Here is a 20281-nt window from a genome sequence, read left to right on the forward strand (position 1 = left end):
CGCGGAGGCGGAGGCGCCGGGGGCCGAGTCGGCCCCGCGGCCCGGGCGCCCCCTGGTGGCCCGAGCAGCCAGCGCGGCGCGGCCGGGGCCCTCGCGGGGCCCGGGGGCGCGCGGGCTGCGGCTCCCCGCGTCTCCCCGAGGCGCGCGCGGCCGAGCGCGGCGGCCCCGCACCCGAGACCCGTCCCGAATGCGCCCGCCGGGTCTTCCCGAATGCGCCCGCCGGGTCTTCCCGAAGGACGGCGACGTCCTTTTTCTCTCCGCCTCCCCTCCCCGCGGCTTTTTTTTTTTTTTTTTTTTTTTAAAAGCCCGGGTTTTCGCATTCATCTGTGTCAGTATAAGTCAGGCTATGTGTGGAATTTGTTTTCACAACTCCAGCCGTGTGACTCCTCAAACACTTTCTTGAAGTGTTTTCTCTGGAAACTTGTTTCGAGTGAGGGCTGCACGTTCCACAAAGAGGCGTGTTGTTCGGGAGCCAACAGGTGACGGGGTGAAACCCGAGTCTGTGTGTACATTGGAGTCAGGTCTGGCTGCCGTTTCCTTGGGCCGCCGTGGAGCATGGAAATGGAAAGACATCAATAGGAGGCTTGAACACCATGTTGAGGAGATCTCTGCATCCCCGCCGCCCATCACGGAACATAAGGAGTGCGTTGGGACAGGGCCTCACACGGCAGCCCGCTTTTCGGGTGAATCTCCTCGCAGACCAGTTTGCAGCCAGATAACCCGGCCCCCAGCGCGCCGCCCTGGCACAGGACCAGGCTCTGCCGTCGTGTTTCCTCGTCTTGTTAAGCAGGCTGTCTTCCTGTCGTGGAATGTATTTGTGCGTGAAATGAGAATGCTTGGAAACCCTGCGGAGTCCCCCATTTCCTCTTGGAAGAATGGATAGCTTCTTGGCGGCGGTGTGGTGCCTTGGCGGGCCGCTCAGCTGTCGGAAAACGTAGGAGGTGGATGGAGCCTTACCTGGAAAACACAGAAAGGGCCAGAGGGCGCGTAGGCCTCATGCCACGAATTGCTGGTGTGAAGTCCTTTCAGTCGAGGCATGCTTCCTAAGCAGTATGTGCGGCTACTTTGGTTCTCTTTTTATTTTACAGCTATCGTAGTTCCTCTCGGGGTAGGGAAAATCGGGTTGGGCTCCGTGGGCCGTGACTTTTTTTTTTTTAATTGTCTTTAGCAGACAATAGGCCTGAGGGCTCTTTGGGTGAAAAATCTAGAGAGATGACAGTTTCGTGTCATTGACTGTGAAATTCACATCTTGATTTCAGTGGTTTTAAGATTTATGGCTCTTGTAGGTCTCTGACTTTTTTAAAGTTTTAAGCTAAGGACATCATAAACCTAGGAGATATATATATATATATATATGGGGTGTGTGTGTGTGTGTGTGTGTGTTGAAAAGAATGGAAGTGTTACAGGGTTCTGTACTACCACATTAGTCTGTAGTTAACTTTAACCCACCTGCGTACTTAGCCTGGCTGAATCAGAGTAGCTCTTGAATGAGTGTGTGTGATCTGTGTCTTCTGTGTACAAAGGCCTTGTTAACAAGCAGTTTAACAAAGAAGTTGTTAAACAGCTTGTGGCTCACAGGATGGCACTTAGCAGCAGGGGACACTTAGGGAATGTTAGCCCAACTGACTTCACAAATCAGTATCTGTTCTGATTTTTGGTAATCAAAGGACTTCTAACTTCCCTGGGCATGTGCACACAAGGAATACTTTTTCCTAGGGAATCCTATAAGGCTACCACAGTCTTCTCATAGGAATTAGAGTGGAATTTCATTGGGAAAAGTATTTGCAATTAGGGGTGTGATCTTAGGCATCAATATTCAGTGGCAGGTGCTGAAAGTTTTTGTTTTCTATTTGCATGATTTTGATTTGATTGGGTAACTTGGTCCAAGAAAATGGTGAATAATAGGAACCATACCGGAACTGGTGTACACTTATAACCTCAACCCAAATCTGATTGAACTCATTCTCCTCAGTGCTCTGAAATCCACACTCCCCTTCTGACGTGCCTATATGGTATTTCCATCTTGGTGCATCATCTTTCAGCCACCTTGGACTCAGAACTCTCTTTGACCCAGTTTTCCCCTCTCTTATCAGTTCCTTTTACTTTCTCTCCCCAAGCCACCATGTTTAGGCTCTCTTAATGACAGCGGGCTCATAGGCCGCTCTCAAGTTCCTTTTCTTTTTTCTGACCATCACTATCATATTAATTTTAAGGCTGGGAGTGGCACCCTTCTACTTATATGCCTTTTGTCCTTTCTCATTGCCTGTAGGGTTAAGTCCAAAGTCTTCTGCTTGAGATGTGTAATTCTTAAAAATGTTATTCAGTGCTACCATTGTCATCTATTGTTGCTTTTTTGGAAGAATGTGTCTTCTCTTTGAATCCTGGCTTCAGGAGTCTAGCAAAAGGAGTCCTTAAGTCAGTCAGCCAGTTGGGAGTGACCTGGGGACCCTTTTCAATTTCAAAGAGTTGAAATGTCAACTCTACTGCCTCTGGACCTTCATATACTGTGTTGACTTGTTAAGCTTTTTAGGGAAAAATAGTAAAGGCTCGTTTATGTATATGTCAAGGTCAATCAAAATAATAATCCTTAACTATTCTACAGCCCAGTAGAAAATAAATGATCTCCAAATGGCCAAAATAGCACAACAAACACATAAGGCAGTTTTTCAGTTTGAATAACACCTGCACATACTGTGTGTTATCTTACTTAACCAGTGATTACTGTGCTTATGGGAGGAATGCTTAAGCCCTTGTCCACAGCATGATGATTCTATATACTTTTGGACAAACTTTTCAAACTGTAGTTGCCTAATTTATAGAATATTGAAAGCAGCAAATTAAAGTCATGCGTCTGGAGCCATGCAGTTCTGGACATCAGCTCTGTGTTGTGAGGCCTCACCTCCTCATATTCCAGTTGAGGACCTGGATCCCCAGGTCCCTCCCAACAGGCTGGCTGACTTAGAACTCTTTCTGCTTGAATCCTGAAGCCAGTGTTCTTTATATTGTTCATTTTCTGCTCAAAATGAAAACAAATGATCAGCCAAAGGCTAAATCACATATAATTTACACACACACTACCATTAAAGAAAGCAAGGAAATTCCAAATTGGAATTTGGAAACACTCTTATCACAGTGGGTACCTTTTTTTTTTTCTTCTTTTTTTAAGTTCTAGCTTTTAATGGAATAAATGTCAGTTGCCTTGTTTTTTTATGTTTTCCAGACCGACTCAGTATTGGTCTTTAAATATAAGAATGAATGAATGAGTGGAGTAAATGAACCTGAAACGTAAATTTCACAAGGCATTCCCTCCTTCAGTGAATGAATTTGGGGAACAAGTGTCACCTCACAGCCAGTCATATACTGGGTGCTCCCAAGTTTTGCACTGCCTTAGACACCTGGAGAGACTCTGCCATGCTCCATAGACCATTACATAGTGGGGGGTGTTTGTGTCTGTGTTGGAGATTTTGTGTAGGGACTGGTTAGAAGCTCACTCCGAGGGCCAGTTGTAGCCGAGAGTTTGTCAATACTGTTTGCCCTTCAGGAGGCTAGAGTGTCCTGAACGCAAAAAGAAGATGAAACTCCCCTGTCAACATTCGGCCTTTGTTACTGAAATGTTCTTATTCTGAATGCCACTGGTCAGCTTCAGGATGCGTGTAGTTAGAGTAAAAGTAACAGTGCCAATTGGCACACATCAATGGTGACTTTCTTTCTATTCATATAATTATTCTCTTAAAACTTTCACATCCTTAGGTCATCTTTGGAAGGAAAATAGTTGCTGTTTTAAAGAACCAGGCCCCACAGTGTTTGGGGACTTGTCAAAGGTCTGAGGACTTCAGGGCCAAGCTTCCTGAGTGCCCAGGGCAATAGGTTGCGTTCTCTCAGCACTGCGCCTGTCCCTTGGGTCAGGTGTTCTCCTGACAGGTATATGATGATTGAGAAGTCATACATCTGCGAGCTGTTTGTCTCTGAGTCTTTTTAAGTGGTGAGAAGTAGCTGTTTAACAATTATGAAGGACGAAGGGAAAGAAAGGACAAAGGGGGAGGTGGGAAACGGAACTCTTCAACTTTGGTGCACAGCCTGTGTGGAGCACCCCCACCAGAATCCTCAGTCTTTCTAGGAAAAAGCGTCTCACCTCTCCTCACTGAACCTCGGGCCGCTTTGACGGTGTTTTTAGCTTTAAAGATGTTGCTTGCTCTACACATTTCCTTCATGGTCAGACTCAATTTCCCTGCCTTATAAGGCTTATTTACATCCAGAATCATAAAGACATTGGAGAGACGGGGCCCCTCCCGGTTCATTTCCTTAACACGCCGAGCACAGAATGGTTAACGCATGATTCTCACTCACTTGTGATTTGAGGTTATTCTGTTTATTGCAGCATTTCAAGACCAGGACAGTAAACTGGCCTCAGAATAAGCACAGAATACTGACAGGTGGAGCTATTTTCGCTTTTTATTCTGTTTATCTCCAGCATCTGACATGGTGCCTCGCACATAGTTTTATTTTTTTTTAATAAACTTTTTTTTTTTTAAGATGCCATGTTTAATGTAATTGTGGTTAGGTAAGAGAATGTAAGAAATACTTTCAAATGGTTTCCCCCAAAGCGTGTGTGTGTTTGGAGAAGGAGAGGGATGAAGCAGAATGTGAACAGCTGAAGAGTCTGGGTAAAAGGCTGTCTGGGGGGAGTCCTTCCTCTTCTTACCACTGCTCTGAAGTTTGAAATTACATCAAAATAAAAATTTATAAAAGTGGTAAATAACATACAAAATAAATAAAGGACAAGGCACAGGACAGGGCCACTCTGTCTATATAAGTGTGGTTCTGCCAAAAGAAAAAAGAAAATCTTGAGAAAATGTTTTACTCTATCAAACTCCCAAATGGGATAGTTCTATTTCAGTTATCCAGCTTATTTGCAAACCTGATCTGTTGATCCTGTTTCACAGGATCAACCTTTGGAGACAACACCTGGAAATAGAATGAATGGAATTTTCCGATTAGATCTAATTCAGCCATGGTTTCATGTTTGGCCTAAAAGATGGTATTTTGTCAAAGCAAACACAATCACGTGTAGATGTCACTGGGAAGACCCAGCATCACCACCCAGAGAGTATAACTAATGGCCAGGCTGCTCTCTCTTGTGCTACAAAGCAAATACCATATAGTAATGTAAATGTCTACATTGGGGATATTTGTGAGATCACATTTCTGTCATTCTTATTATCTTACATATTCTTACATGTGCAGGAACCATGATCAGCAGTCAGCTGCTTTCATGTGATGTACTCTGAGAGTGATCTTCTTAACAATATATTTTCAGGGTCGCTGGCAAGCACAGGTAATTTTTAAAAGAAAAATCCAGCTTCAAGTTTTTATGTTATCAGGCAGAGAAAAGGTACCTAGTGGTAATGTAGCATCTCTACCACTGCCTGGTCAGTGGTGGTCACGCTATGTAACTTACGTTTTTATAATGTTTATTTTTTGGCCAGCTCTTAGAACTTGTTAGTAAATGTAATGTTCTGTCATTTTAAGTAATTCTCTGATATAATGGAAAATGAGAGGCTTTCTCCAAAGTAAGAACCCCGAAGCAACAGCTCATGAGGCCATTGAATTTTTATAATCCTTTTTGACTGTATGTTCTCCTTAAAATTCCATCTCTGGGTGAAGTGGACTGGCCCCCATCCGGTTGTGTCATTGTGTGTGGCTGCAGTGCAGCAGTGTGACTACTTCACTGAAGAAAAGGTTCCACCCAGGAGGCAGTGCAGGGCTGCAGGGGTTTAAGGTCACAGCTGAGCCTGGCTCTAAGGCCACTGCACTTGGACAGCTGACCCATGGCATATCACTGAGGCTCAGTTTCCTCCTCGATTTTAAGCAACATACTCATGGGGTTGCTTGGTGTGATGCACTGATCACGCCAGGCCAGGCACAGTGGAGCGAGTTAGCTGTCAGAGGGCCAACAAAAGACACTGAAAGCCGTGCTTGCGTCACTCTGTTCCTTAAGTTCATCACCAAGTTCATCATTTCGCTGATGAGTGATGAGTGACAGTTCGCAGTGCAGTGTGAGGTGAGGCTGGGGTGGTTGTGGGAGCTGCAGGTTGGAGATGCAACCAGCACACATCCAGGTGATTGGGAGGACGGAGACCATGGCCTTGAGTGCTAAGTGATCTACCTTGATTAGGATAGTCATTTACTGTGCAGTTTCCACAGGAGGCTAATCAACGAATATAGCTGTAAAAGTAATTCAGCTCTTTGGCAATCTGCATCTTTGTTCCAGCATGGAAAACTCACAGTTTGTCTTAATTTGTGGTGTTTTCTCGTTTTAAAATATAGTGACATTTAATTTTTAGATTCTAGTTAATATTTATGCTCTTAATAAGCCTGTGCAGAGCAGGTACCTTCACATCTCCCTCCTCAGCCAGATTTGGCAAAGGGTAGACGTGCATATTTCATGATTCAGGTTCAAATGCATTGAACGCACCCATTCTCCTGGTGGCGGTGTTTGAGTCACGAATTAAATTCTTAATCTCTAGCTCTCTTCCTTCAGTATGAGGGAGTGGTTTTTTCAAAACAAAAGAGGAAGACTAGATCCAAGAAATGTTCTGACTTTCAGTAACACATCCTTTTTTATTGAGGAGTAGGAGGAATGTGCCTATGTTCAGAAAGCCTTTCCTCAGACACAATGAAGTGCACCTGTGTCAAATTATGTCTTGTGTAAAAGGTCAGCCCCTCCCAGTGGTGGGGCAGGAAGTGAGGTCATCTTCACTTCTTGGGGTGAAAGAAAGTTAAATTTATTAGTTGGAATAATATCTACTGTGTGGCATTGCTCCTCCCTCGTAAAGACTGTAGCCATTGGATGTTTGGCCTCCCACTTGTGAACTGTGACAATTTTAATATTTTAGTGTCCTTTGATTTATCAGAGAGAAATAATGTTTTCATACTCATAGGCCTTAACAGGTAACGTGTTCTGACACCTGTAGTATTTAGCGTTGCATTGAGAGAGTCACTGACAAATGACTGTCAGGCTGACAATGTGTAGGTTCCACTGTCTTTCCTATTTGTGGAAGCAAATGAGAAAATTTTTTGAGACAGGAGAATTTTTGGAAATCTGATGTGTCAGGCACGCAGTGTGACTAGACTCTGGCTTTTATCTGTGTGACTTTGGGCCAGTCTCTTAACTTCCCTGAGCCTTGTTTTCTTTAAAATTGGGTTGGGCTAATTATCTGTAAATTTCATTCTTTTTTTGGTGGAGGGAAAGGGGCAGGTATAAAATGTTACATCTGATCCTGAAAGTCTTGTATCTTTTTCTCTTCTCAGTGCCTGGGGATGGGGGATGATTTTTAAGAATCGGAAGAAACTTGGAAGGAGCATATACAGGGTGATAACAGAGTTCCCGGGCTGTAAGTCAGGGACTGTTGTCTTGACACCTTCATAGGCCTTCATCTAAGGAGACTTTCAGAGCCGGGCTTACGCCTCACTGTGCTCCACAGCAGGCCAGAAGCATGTCACACACAGTAGGGACTACAGAGCTTTTTGGTGAAAACCTTCTAGGAACACAGCTCAACACTAATTGTCACCACGCTGGATTTTATTTTAACCTAGTGCTTGGATTCAATTACTTTCCTATGAAGGAACTCATTAATGAACGTCTGGCTTTAGCCAATGGATAGTAAAGGCTTGTGGATTTCACGTGCTGTGTAAGGATTTCACTGTGCTGTTTCTACTGCATGAGTAAACAAAGTTCAGTGGCTCTCAGACTTTATTGGAAACCTAAACCCTAAGCAGTGTGGCCCAGCCGACCCACTCTGTGCAGGCAGCCGTGCTCTGCTGGGGGCTGGGAAGGTTGATTAGGAATGCAGGGGACTGAACGGGGTGACTGGAGCCATCCTTTCCCGGCACCTAGTAGTGGGCAGGGCGGGAGGCGCAAATCCAACTTCTTTCTACAACTCCCGTGGCTTCGCAGGGATTTCATTTGTGGGCAGTTAGTCAGCAAAGCAGTTTTCTTAAGAACCTTTCTAATGAACAGCGTGCAGAGAAGCACCTTTTAAAGCCATCTGGAAATAAACTAGTTTGGGTGGCATTTTCTGAAACACCGAGCTGGTAAAGAGCCTCTTTCCGAATTGTGCAGCCCTAGATTCTAGGTTCCACGGGAATGGGGGTGGCAACACTCGCGATTTGGTCCCTTTCTCTGGGCCCTGCTAAGTGGGTATTCCGTAAAAGCTCTCAGAGGGCAAGAGTAGTGTTTTCAGGCTCATCTCTTGGCTTTGTCTTACATGGTCCGCAGTCACCATTGTCTGATGCCCTGTGACTGAGAAGCCGGCTGTTTGACTTTGTTATGATGCCTTTGGAGATGGAGCCCAAAATGAGCAAACTTGCCTTTGGCTGCCAGCGGAGCTCCACGTCGGATGACGACTCGGGCTGTGCGCTGGAGGAGTACGCCTGGGTCCCCCCAGGCCTCAGACCGGAGCAGGTAGGAACCAATTTGTCTGCTTTTCTATTTTTCAGTGTGAGTTAAGGTCTTCAAGTTTTTTTTGTTTTTGCTTTTTTTAAATGATCCACTATCACTGCCACAGTGACATGCTACATCCTTGGACCTAACTCTTCTTTGGATGGTTTTAAATGTTTACTTTTCAAGGTCACACTTAGTTTCTCAATGGAAGTTTCCAATCCCTTTTGTACTCTTGGATCCAGAAGCCCTATAAGGATGGTATTTTTGCCCTACCAAGCGAAATGCAGAGTACTGCCTATGCATTTGTTCCATGGATTTCTGACCTGGGTGTCTCTCTGGAAAGAGTAGGAGGATTTTAACCTTTTAAAAAAACTCCAGTAACAACAAAAAGGTAATAAAAGGAAAGAGGAGAGTTTCTATTGCCAGTTCTCAGCAGTGCCTTTGCTTTGGAAGAGAGGAGATGCAGAGCTGTAAGAGACCATCTGAAGTGTTACTGCGTAAGATTTGACCTTTGATAGCCTTGCACGGGAAAGATTCTGTCACCACACAGTGACAATTGGAAAAAAAACTAAAGTGTAAAAAAAATGAAAGAGCTCATCTTGTGCTTTGTTGTATTCTTATTTTAAGGAAGATGAGAACATTCTCTGTACCTGTTTTTATCTTCCCAATATCCTTGTAGTGAGGAACTTACTAAAAATTGCTGGTGATAGACGGAAGGGCCAAGATAGTTTGAAATTAAAGGAGCCCATTGGGCATACGGTTGCTTCTGGGTTATGGCTGTGTTTCCTGCTTGGAGGGAGCTCCTTTGAGAAGAGGAGTGTCTGATTCATCCGAGGCCTAGGACAGTACCTGGCATACAGGGAGCTGGTATTCAGTAAGTGTTTACAGCCGTACAAGCTCCTGCGGCTGACCCAGTGGGGGAGGGTGGAGAGCTGGTGCTCCACGTAGGAAAGCAGTGTTTCAGTAAACTGCTTATTAAGAGAGAACCATTCATGCAGCTTAGGGTGTGTAGGTTTTGCGAGACACTAAGATATTGAAGCAGACAGGCCCCCAGTTCCCTAATCTCCATTTTTTTTTTTTTTTGCCTTGAATCATTTTCTTCCTTCTTCAGCACTGCAGTGTCCTTTGCAGTACTCATTAAGGGAGGGATGTTCCTTTAGATACAACAGAAAGAAGAAGAAAAAAAAAACCTCAAACAAAAATTGAGTTCTTTCACAGATGAACTAAGTACAGGTTAAGATAGCTCCCCTCCAGTTTCCTTGGGGAAATTGACTCCAGGTATTTAGAAAACAGCACCCATGGAAGCAAAGAAAGCTGCAGCTTGAGAGAACCTGGTAAGAGTTCACAGAGTTTAACAAAACAGCTTTTGTCTCTGCAACGTGCAAAAATTCAGAGCAAATCCACTGTGTCTGTGTGGTGGCTGGACTGTGGGCAGGTCACACAGCCTGTGTGGTCATTCCCCGTGTATTCATTCAGGACTCTCTCTCGGCTGACCCTGGGGAGATCACTCAGGAATGGGAGCATTAAATGTGCATATTTTATGGTGCATAATTTATGATGCCCCTCATTGCCCCTACAAATTGCATTCCTGAAGAGCAGTTTGGCAGCTGGATGCTAGCTGTCTGAGGGTTTGCAGCGCTGCTAAGTTGGCTCAGCTGCCCACCTCATTAGCTCTGAGCAGCCAACTCCTGTCATTCCATACCAGAGCCAGTCCCTAAAGGGCAGGGTAGCTTCAAGGTGGGATGAGCTGAAACGTTTGCTTGCTGCGTGCTGACGTGCTCTTCTCCCTCTCCCCTCAGGTCCAGCTCTATTTCGCTTGCTTACCGGAGGACAAGGTTCCTTATGTTAACAGCCCTGGAGAGAAACACCGCATTAAACAGCTTTTGTACCAGTTACCACCACATGATAATGAGGTAAAATAACAGGAAGGAGGCTAATTAGGAAAAAAAAAATCCACCCTCAGCGTTGCAGTGCCTCCCATAAACCCCAGCTCCTCCCTGGCTAGGGCTCTTTTGCCTTTCTTCAGTGAACCCTGGGCCGGAGAATACAGCTTTCCATTCTTTTAAGAGAGAAAAGGGTGTCAGTGCAATAAACTTAACACATGTTGGTTTTTATAGTTGTTTGCAGCCACCCACCAGTTATCAGGAGCCCACAAATTCCTACAATTTCCCGACCCCTTTACCCAGAGTCAGCGCGTTATGGTGTCTCAGGCCTGCAGTGGACTTGAGTGCCTGGAGAAAGCAGGACGAAGGTGGCAGTGAACAAGTTTCAACCTTTCGTGGAAAGATTAATGTCTTAGGTTTTTTTTACTGTCTCTGCTGATAAGAGTTTAAATTAAACTTTTCGTCTTTAAAAAAAAAAAAAAAGGACTCTTCCTTCAAATTGCATTTCCCTTTTGCTAGAGAGGCTGCAAGATTTCGTATCATTTTAAAGGTATGGGGTCGTTTTTAAACTGGGAATTCATGGGGGCAGGCCAGCTAAGTTTGCTGTTTTATTTCCTGAACCTCGATTCTGGACATAAAGAATTGGTGACAGAGGCTGTTTGCTTCAGAGTGGTACTTCTGTTTCCTTCTGTGAAGGTGCGATACTGCCAGACTTTGAGTGAAGAGGAAAAAAAAGAGTTGCAAGTGTTCAGTGCTCAGAGGAAGAAAGAAGCACTCGGAAGAGGAACGATTAAACTTCTGTCCAGAGCCGTAATGCACGCTGTGTGCGAGCAGGTAGCCTGTTCTAGGATGAGTAGTGATGTGCGTGGATCAGCATAGGTCCTAAAAGCCTCCAAACACTAAGAGAAAGAAAAGCAATGTAGCTTCTTACTAAGTGGGGATTCATGTTGATAACTGGCTACACTGCTGTGTATGATGGGGGAGGCAGCCTCCCCTTACGTAAACATTGAGTGACATCCTGCCTTTGGTGGGGTCCTGGCGTGGAGGGCGGTGCTGGGGTGCACCTCGCGTTCAGAAAATGTGGGGGTGTAATGAAGACATTCGGGGCCTTACTGGCTGTTCTCAGAGTAGGAATATATCCACAGGAGGCCGCCTTGGAAAACCACTGTGAATGTTCTCAGGAGCAGTCCCGTGTGGTGGTGAACTGAGGCGTGTTTGTTCCAGGGGAGAATCACAGATCATCCCACAGTACAGAGCTGTTTAATCACCAGCAGGAGGGGGCAAAAATTAAAGTTTTCCTGGCACATTTGGGACTGAGTGTAAAGTGGAAAAGGCTGAGAATCCAGTCATTAAAAAAGGATCATTTTACATCTAAATTCTTTTGTCTTTAGTGTGGGTTGAAGATAAACGGAGGTGAAATTGCAGTGTTTGCCTCTCGAGCCGGCCCCGGAGTATGCTGGCACCCATCCTGTTTTGTCTGCTTCACGTGCACCGAGCTGCTGGTCGACCTCATCTATTTTTATCAGGATGGAAAAATTCACTGCGGCCGGCACCATGCCGAGCTGCTCAAGCCCCGGTGTTCAGCATGTGACGAGGTAAAAAGATTCATCCCTTAACCCTGGAAAAAATAAGTTCCTCGTAAGCCAGTATTCCATTGTTCACACCGAAGCAAAACAGAAATCTCCTGTGCTTGCGGGGTGTGTGTACATTTTTAAGATAACCCTGCACGTGGGTACAATGGAATAATATGCAGCTGATAAAGAGAAGGCAGCAGGTGTTATGTGTACTGATAAGTAGGATGTCCTTGATGGACTGTGAGAAAAAAGCAAGTTGCAAGAAGAGTAGGTAGCACTTGATCTTGCTGTTGTTAAAGGGGGAAGAACAAGATTGCATACATATTTGTAAACACTCAGAAACGGTATGTAAGGACATACACTGAGTTGATGGTGGTTACCTCTGGGAAGGGCTGGTGGTGTGAAAGGAAATTTTTTTTTCCTTAGGCTTTTTATTTTTTTATTTTAATTTTTTTTTAATTTATTTATTTATGTATATATTTTATTATTTTATTTGCTGCATTGGGTCTTTGTTGCTGCGTGCAGGCTTTCTCTAGTTGTGGAGAGCGGGGGCTACTCTTTGTTGCAGTGCACAGGCTTCTCATTATGGTAGCTTCTTTTGTTGAGGAGCACAGGCTCTAGGCACACAGGCTTCAGTAGTTGTGGCTTGTGGGCTCTGGAACGCAGGCTCAGTAGTTGTGGCGCATGGGGTTAGTTTGCTTGACGGCATGTGGGATCTTCCCGGACCAGGGATTGAACCCATGTCCCCTGCATTGGCAGGTGGATTATTAACCACTGTGCCACCTGGGAAGCCTGGCTTTTTATTTTTAAGTAATTTTAGATTTATGGAAGAGTTGCAAAGATATTACACAAGAGTCCCTGTGTACCCTTCTCCCAGCTTCCTCTATTGTCAACATCTTCTTTAACCATGGTATATGCATCAAAACTAAGAAATCAACATCGGTGTAAGGCCATTAACTAAACCATAGATTTTATTTAGATTTCCCCAGTTTTTCTAGTAATGTCTTTTTTTTATTCCAAGACGCCATCCAGGAAATTTCATTGCATGTATTCACTATAATCTCCCTAGTCTACGTCAATCAGTGACAGTAAACTTTCAGTTTTTAGTTTTGGACGTTTAAGCTTTTTCAGTGATGGTCTATCTGAAAATTTTTTGAAACCAAAAAGTATTAAAAAATTTAAAGCCCTTAATCTGGAGATGGGCCCCCTCAGGACAAAGCTTCATCTACACAAGTGGTGGTCATGTGATCCAACATCCAGGTAGCTATAACAGTGTTGACTCCACAGCCACTTCAATGAGTTTTCTGTATTAAAAGATGCACAGACCACTAAATTATTTCAGTGTTAATGTATTCTTTGCCAGATTATGCCAACAAAAGTGTGATAGGGGAACAAAAATTTGACCAAGTGAATTACCTCCAGTGTAGAATTTTGTTTTTTAAAGTATAAGCATGCACTTAGTTTCTCTTTTTCAACGTTTTCAGTTCCTGTTCTTGTATTATATAGCTAAATCAGGTTTAGATTTAAGCTTGAGGCTATAAGAAACAAAGTTCGCTGTCTAAGCAACTTTAAGATCTAGGGCCTATCAGTTGTCCAGAAAACACGCAGTTACTTGACCTTTGAAATCGTTCGCAATGATTTTCTTTCACCCTATGGTCTCAAATTTCTCTTTAAAGATAATTTTTGCTGATGAGTGCACAGAAGCTGAGGGTCGCCATTGGCACATGAAGCACTTCTGCTGCCTCGAGTGCGAGACGGTCCTGGGGGGACAGAGGTACATCATGAAGGACGGCCGTCCGTTCTGTTGCGGCTGCTTCGAGTCCCTGTATGCTGAGTACTGTGAGACCTGCGGGGAGCATATCGGTGCGTCCTTGGCCCAGCCTCTTGGCTCTGTCACTTACCCGCCAGTCTGTCTCTGATTACCCACACTCTTTTTTCTTTCTTTCCTTTTTTGAATTGAGGCATAGTTTACATACTGTGAAATGTATAGGTTTTCAGTGTTTCAGTTTGATGAGTTTTGATAAATGGGTGTATACTGGGTTCTCACTACTGCTGGTAGTCATGTTCTGTAAAGTCACCGAGAGCACTGAATTACCCAGTACTGAGCCACTGCTCCTAGGGACACAGTGGGTCAGGTTCCTGTGAGCCTCTGGTCGCAACACTGTCATCCAGCAATCAATATATAATCCTGTTTTGTGTGTGTTTTGGTTTAAGACACCTTATTTAATATATGTTGTTGATTCGTTAATACTGAACTCACAGCTGTAACTCCTGCCTGAACAAAGCTTATGTAACACATGGAATGCCTCTCTAAGGCACAGCACAGCCTCCTTGCGCTTAGGAACACCAGACAGAACTTTAGCACTATGATTGGGCCATTTTAAACAGCAAAGTCACCAACAGAAAGCACAAAAAATGTGAAAAAATGGCCCTAAGTCAGCCACAGGTCTGAGTGCAGTGCTCTTTGACCTCAGCTGGGCCACACGCATCACTTAAATTTTTTGCCACCTTGCACATATCCGCACATGACCTTGAAAGCTCTGCGAGTATTGATTTTTGAACTGCAGAATATTTAGCATGTTGGCAAAGTTGTAAACATGAAATCTACAAAAACTGAGAATTCACTGCACCTGTGTAACTCATAGCCTATCAAGGTCTGGAGCAGTCCCACCACCCCCGAGAATTCCCTCATGCCCACAGCCTGTCTTTTCTGTCTCTTCTTCCTTTGTTTCAAGATGGAACTATAACCTGTTACTTTATCCGTTTTTGAAACAGGTGTGGACCATGCGCAGATGACCTACGACGGGCAGCACTGGCACGCTACAGAGGCCTGCTTTTCCTGTGCCCAGTGCAAAACCTCTCTGTTGGGATGCCCCTTCCTTCCCAAACAAGGTCAGATCTATTGCTCGAAGACATGCAGCCTCGGTGAAGATGTCCATGCCTCAGATTCTTCGGACTCTGCATTCCAGTCGGCTCGATCGAGAGACTCCAGGAGAAGCGTCCGGATGGGCAAGAGCAGCCGGTCAGCAGATCAGTGTCGACAGTCTCTCCTCCTGTCCCCTGCTCTCAACTACAAGTTTCCTGGCCTTTCAGGCAATGCGGATGACACCCTTTCTCGGAAGCTGGATGATCTGAGTCTTTCCAGGCAAGGAGCAAGTTTTGTCAGTGAAGAGTTTTGGAAAGGCAGAGCAGAGCACGAGACCCCGGAGGACCCTGAAGAATGGGCTGAGCATGAAGATTACATGACCCAGCTGCTCCTCAAGTTTGGTGAGAAAAGCCTCTTTCAGCAGCAGCCCAGCGAGCTGGACGTTCGAGCCAGTGAGCACTGGATATCTGATAACTTGGTTAAAAATAAGACCGAGTTAAAGCAAAATAGCCAGAGCCTCGTGAGTAAAAAGTACCAGTCTGATATGTATTGGGCACAGTCGCAAGATGGGCTGGGCGACTCTGCGTACGGCAGCCACCCGGGCCCTGCGAGCAGTCGGAGGCTGCAGGAGCTGGATCTGGACCACGGGGCTTCGGGATACAGCCACGATCAGGCACAGTGGTATGAAGACTCCCTGGAGTGTCTGTCAGACTTGAAACCAGAGCAGAGTGTTCGCGATTCTATGGATTCTTTGGCTTTGTCTAATATCACAGGTACGTGATCTAGGGGTTATGGGATATTTGAAAAAGGAGCCACAGAAATTACAGTTCGGCACCAGTAGGGGCTGTATTTGTTACAACTGCAGACCAAGGAAAGGAAGGAGTTTCAGTTAAATGCCAAACACCATAGCAGAACAGGCACATGCATACGTGTGTGCGTACATATAGAATATATTTTCAATGCAGTCTTTGGGGATAGCTTTTTTTTTTTTTTTTTTAATTTTGGCTGGTCGGGTCTTAGTTGCTGTGCGCGCAGGCTTCAGGGCGCGTGGGCTCAGTAGCCCCGAGGCATGTGGGATCTTAGTTCCCCGACCAGGGATCGAACCCGCATCCCCTGTACTGCAGGATGGATTCTTTCCCACTGGACCACCAGGGAAGTCCCAGGGATAGGTCTTTATTATCCCTGCTTTGAAGAGGAGAAATGAATTTACTGGGATTATAGAGTCTGCATCTGTATCTGAAAGATACTGGACTCTTTGGATCATGCTGTATCAATGTCAAGATATTAAAATCAGTATGCGTACTCTGTAAGCACAGAACATTTTTTTGTATTTTCCTGAATTACCATGCAGCAATAGCTCAAAAATAGCTGTTTTTTTAATCTGCATTATGAAATATTTCACTTTAATGTGTTCAAAACACATTCATGTGAGTTATCTACATTTTATTCTTAATGACCTGATAGAGTGGATATTCTTGCATTTTACAAATGAGGAAACTTGAATTTCCAAGAGGCTAGGGAATTCCCTGGTAGTCCAGTGGTTGGGACCTAGTGCTTTCACTGCCATGGCCCAGGTTCAATCCCTGGTCAGGGAACTAAGATACCACAAGCTATATGGCGTGAGTGAAAAACCAAGAGGCTAAAATTTAGCCCAGCTTTACATAGGTGTTTAAAGACAAGATTGAACCTAGAACCCAGCCCTCCTGAATCTTACATTTGCAGTAAGTTTTTCGATACAGAAATATTGCTGTTACTTGGCTAGTTTTATAGTCAAACAAATGGCAAGGTTACGTTACATTGTAACATAGGCAAGAAAGGCTTGAGCAGCTGCCTGATGCCGGGAGGGACCCCGTGGCAGGTACGGGCAAGGAGGGATAAGACAGCTACTCTCTGGCTTTGGTCGGGCTTGTTAGTGTTCAGGCCTACGATAAAGGGGACTTTAGGAATGGTGGGTAAGACTAAGTATTAAGCACTTCCTATTTACTAGGCCCTATGATAGGTGTTTTAACATTTAATATCAAAAATAGACATTTGGTATACATCATGTTAGTGCTGACATTTCTTGACAATGAAGGCTTTCTTCAGAAAGTAGGAAGCTTTCTGGCCTCTAGTTGACAACAGTTCACGCCACTCCCTGCTGTTCCTTACAGCCATCTGGGTTATGTGATTTAACGTACCTGAGCCCTGTTATGACAAGGAGTGCAGTATCGGTTTTGAGCAAAAGTTTAAAATGAGATTCATCTGGAAGCGGCGTATTAGTTTCTTAGGTTGAAGCGACAGAAGACTGGATGAAGGCCTAGGTCAGGGGGTTGGCATACTTCTGTAAAAGGCTAGATAGTACTTTTGGGGCCTCACAGCCTTTGTTGCAACTACTCAACTCTGTCATTGTGGAGAAAACCACAGATGGCACAGAAGCAAATAGGTATAGCTGTGTCCCAGTGAAACTCTATCCACAAGTAGGCTTGGGCTGTGCGACCACCAGTCCGGGTGTAGGATCAGACTAGTCTGGCTGTAAGAAGAGGACCGTGATGGTGGCCGTGTGGGAGCAAAGGGAAGGATTGCTTTGAGAGATGTTCAGATGAAGAAACCTGGTTTCCCTGGGTTGAGAGGCAGAGGCTTCTGCGTGTTGTGTTCATAAGCCAACGACAGGCCTTCTGTGAGGAGCGTTTACGGTTTGGCTGCTCATCCTGTGTGGGCCGTAGCTCATGTTTGGCTCCAAGATGGCTGGGCTCATAGTGACATGGGGCCTCTTGTTTCAGGAACAAAATTCACACCTCTTCTCAATTAAGTATATACGTATGTTGGTTTTGCCTAGTGATTGTTAATCAGCTGTTGAGATCAGGGAGACTTCACTTTGAAATGCTTCCTTCCTTCCAGCAGCTTGTCGGTAATAACTGCCAGAGTATTAGGAGGACTGAGAATCGTATCTTGTCTGGGCTTTTCTTGTAGGGGCTTCAGTGGATGGAGAAAGCAAGCCAAGGCCATCGTTATATTCTCTGCAAAACTTTGAGGAACTAGAGGCGGAAGATTGTGAGAAGATGAGCAACATGGGGACCTTGAACTCTTCCAGGCTGCACAGGAGCACAGAGTCCTTGAAGAGTCTTAGTTCAGAGCTGTGCCCAGAAAAACTCCTGCCTGAGGAGAAGCCAGTCCATCTGCCAGTGCTTCGAAGGTCCAGGTCTCAGTCCAGGCCACAGCAGGTCAAGTTTTCGGATGATGTCATTGACAACGGAAGCTACGAGAACATCGAGATCCGGCAGCCACCAATGAGCGAGAGAACTCGGAGACGGGTATACCATTTTGAAGAGAGGGGACCCAGGTCTCACCACCACCGCCGCAGGAGAAGTAGGAAGTCCCGCTCGGACAATGCCCTGAATCTTGTTACAGAAAGAAAATACTCTCCCAAGGACAGGCTGCGGCTTTACACCCCCGATAACTACGAGAAGTTTATCCAGAGTAAGAGTGCCCGGGAGATGCAGGCCTACATCCAGAACGCTGACCTCTACGGGCCGTACCCCCACGCCACTTCCGACTACGCCCTGCAGAACCCAGGAGGGCGTCGATTTCTGGGACTCTACGGGGAGGACGACGACTCCTGGTGCTCCTCCTCCACCTCCTCCTCCTCCGACTCAGAAGAAGAAGGATATTTTCTTGGACAACCAATTCCTCAGCCCCGGCCACAGAGATATGCCTACTATACAGACGACCTTTCTAGTCCAACTTCTGCACTCCCCACTCCTCAGTTTGGTCAGAGGACAACTAAATCCAAGAAGAAAAAGGGACACAAGGGCAAAAACTGTATTATTTCTTAACCTAGTAGCTGTGGAGATTGTAAACTTAGCCATTAACTATCTTAAATCATATCTTTTTTCTTCCATAGGAAAGTTGCTAAAATAGATTCAAGTGCTTTGCCCATGTAAATGAGACCCTGACTGCTGTTTACAGTGTCAGATTAACCTTTGGAAGGTGTGATTTCTCCATTTACCCTCCTTGGATGGTGCCAGGTGGACGTGACCTCTTGTGCCTGTCGGGTGCATCACAGTTTGATACAGCTGCTTTGGTCTCCAACCCTCAAGAGATCCTCAAGAAGCTGTTGAGAGGTGATTGGATGGGGTGTTGATTTCAGACAATGGAGAACTTGAGCCACCTTTGTAAAGCAATAGTGTTTGTCGTTCATCTGCGTCAGGTTGGGCCAGGTCCTGACAGTCTGTCGTGTTGTGCGGCATGCACATAGTCATGTGACCCAGCCAACACTGTGCGTCCCATCGTGCGAGGCCACGTCGTCCCCTTCCAACCCTCATTAGCCAGGTAAACATTATATCGTATTAGCTCCAGCTGCAGATCGAAAAGAACATTGCTATTTATAATGTAGTATTTCATAGACTTAAGTGTATTCCTAATTTAATGGTGCAAATATTAATGTACATACTGTACAGTTCAGATTTTAAAACTGATATTTTTATATCCCTGAAATGTAAGATGTTTGTTACACTGCAGTGCTAGGTTTGCTAGGGAACCAGAAACAGCATTTATGGATGAGATGATTGCTTGTATTTTAGTCAGGGTTTATTAAGTTTAGATGGTCAAATTTATACTGCCTAGTGATGGAAAGTTGTTTTTTTTTTTTGATTTTTCAATATTAAAAAGGCTCTGTATGCATGGTGGGGCTATGTAAATACTCTTTAAAATGGTGGCCCTGTTAATCTTACAAGTGTTATTTATGGGTCAAGCAATGTAAACTGTATAAATGTAAAAACAAACAAAAAAAACCCTACACATAGCCCTGGAATATATGGTAAAAACAAGTGAAAGCTGTTTGGGTGAATCTTTTCCCCCTTGGGGACGGCAGGGGTGCCTTTCCCATTGTCATCAAGGTAGTGATTATCTCATGCAAAGAGACCAAAAAACTACAAGGGTCTGCTTTCTGTGGCTGAGTACTTTGTAGATTTATTCCTTTTCAGCCCTCCTTTCCAGCTAATTTGTTGGCCTTTGACAGCAGTTTTGAAAACCGGGCCTTCTGGTTATGTTTTTCTTTTAAAATCTTTAAATTAGAGGCTGCTGTGCCACTGGTTATTTCCAGTCAGTATGGGGTTCTGCTTCAAGGGAGAATTATGTTGGATTTGATAAGGGCCGTTCTTGCACATGTGTCCAATCCTAACTCAGTGTCCTAGTGGTATCTCAGAACTTCAGGAAGGTATTTAATAAATGCTTAATAAATAACAAACGACCTTTGTGAGCACAGATCTCTGCAGACACATCCAGAGCGCTGGATCCGATTTGCTCCTTTGATTTACCTCGCCGCTCTCCTGCCATTAACAGACCAGCATTTGACTCCTGCACGTCCACTTGCCCTAGCAGTCAGTGCAAAACAGAGTTGAGTCACAGAAGCAAAGCTGTCTGTCTTTACTGGCGTGGAGAGAAGCTGGTAGACCTTGGGAGGGCAGACCTGCGTCCAGTGGGAAACCAGTGGTCGACAGCATCCACTGTCCCCGCCACTGGACAGGGTAAGGTTTGG

The 20281-nt window shown here is 44.9% G+C and overlaps 1 protein-coding gene across 5 annotated transcripts in view; it reads left to right on the plus strand.

Annotated features, from left to right (window-relative positions):
• The window catches only part of PRICKLE1 (prickle planar cell polarity protein 1), a 100635-nt gene extending 80649 nt beyond the window's left edge, over positions 1-19986 (plus strand). For 4 of the 5 annotated variants that reach the window (XM_057702471.1, XM_057702472.1, XM_057702475.1 and 1 more), the window contains 7 exons: positions 8279-8464; positions 10243-10356; positions 11023-11160; positions 11718-11921; positions 13577-13763; positions 14676-15539; positions 17716-19986. In XM_057702471.1, coding sequence (XP_057558454.1) covers positions 8330-8464; positions 10243-10356; positions 11023-11160; positions 11718-11921; positions 13577-13763; positions 14676-15539; positions 17716-18578 — 2505 coding nt within the window. In that variant the 5' untranslated portion in view covers positions 8279-8329 and the 3' untranslated portion in view covers positions 18579-19986. Of the gene's footprint in view, positions 1-941; positions 1051-8278; positions 8465-10242; positions 10357-11022; positions 11161-11717; positions 11922-13576; positions 13764-14675; positions 15540-17715 lie in introns of those variants that run through there. The other variant, XM_057702474.1, reaches the window with a different exon arrangement.
• The last annotated feature ends 295 nt before the right edge of the window (positions 19987-20281 follow it).

The sequence above is a fragment of the Hippopotamus amphibius genome, chromosome 12, assembly GCF_030028045.1.
Source record: "Hippopotamus amphibius kiboko isolate mHipAmp2 chromosome 12, mHipAmp2.hap2, whole genome shotgun sequence".
Classification (NCBI taxonomy): domain Eukaryota; kingdom Metazoa; phylum Chordata; class Mammalia; order Artiodactyla; family Hippopotamidae; genus Hippopotamus; species Hippopotamus amphibius.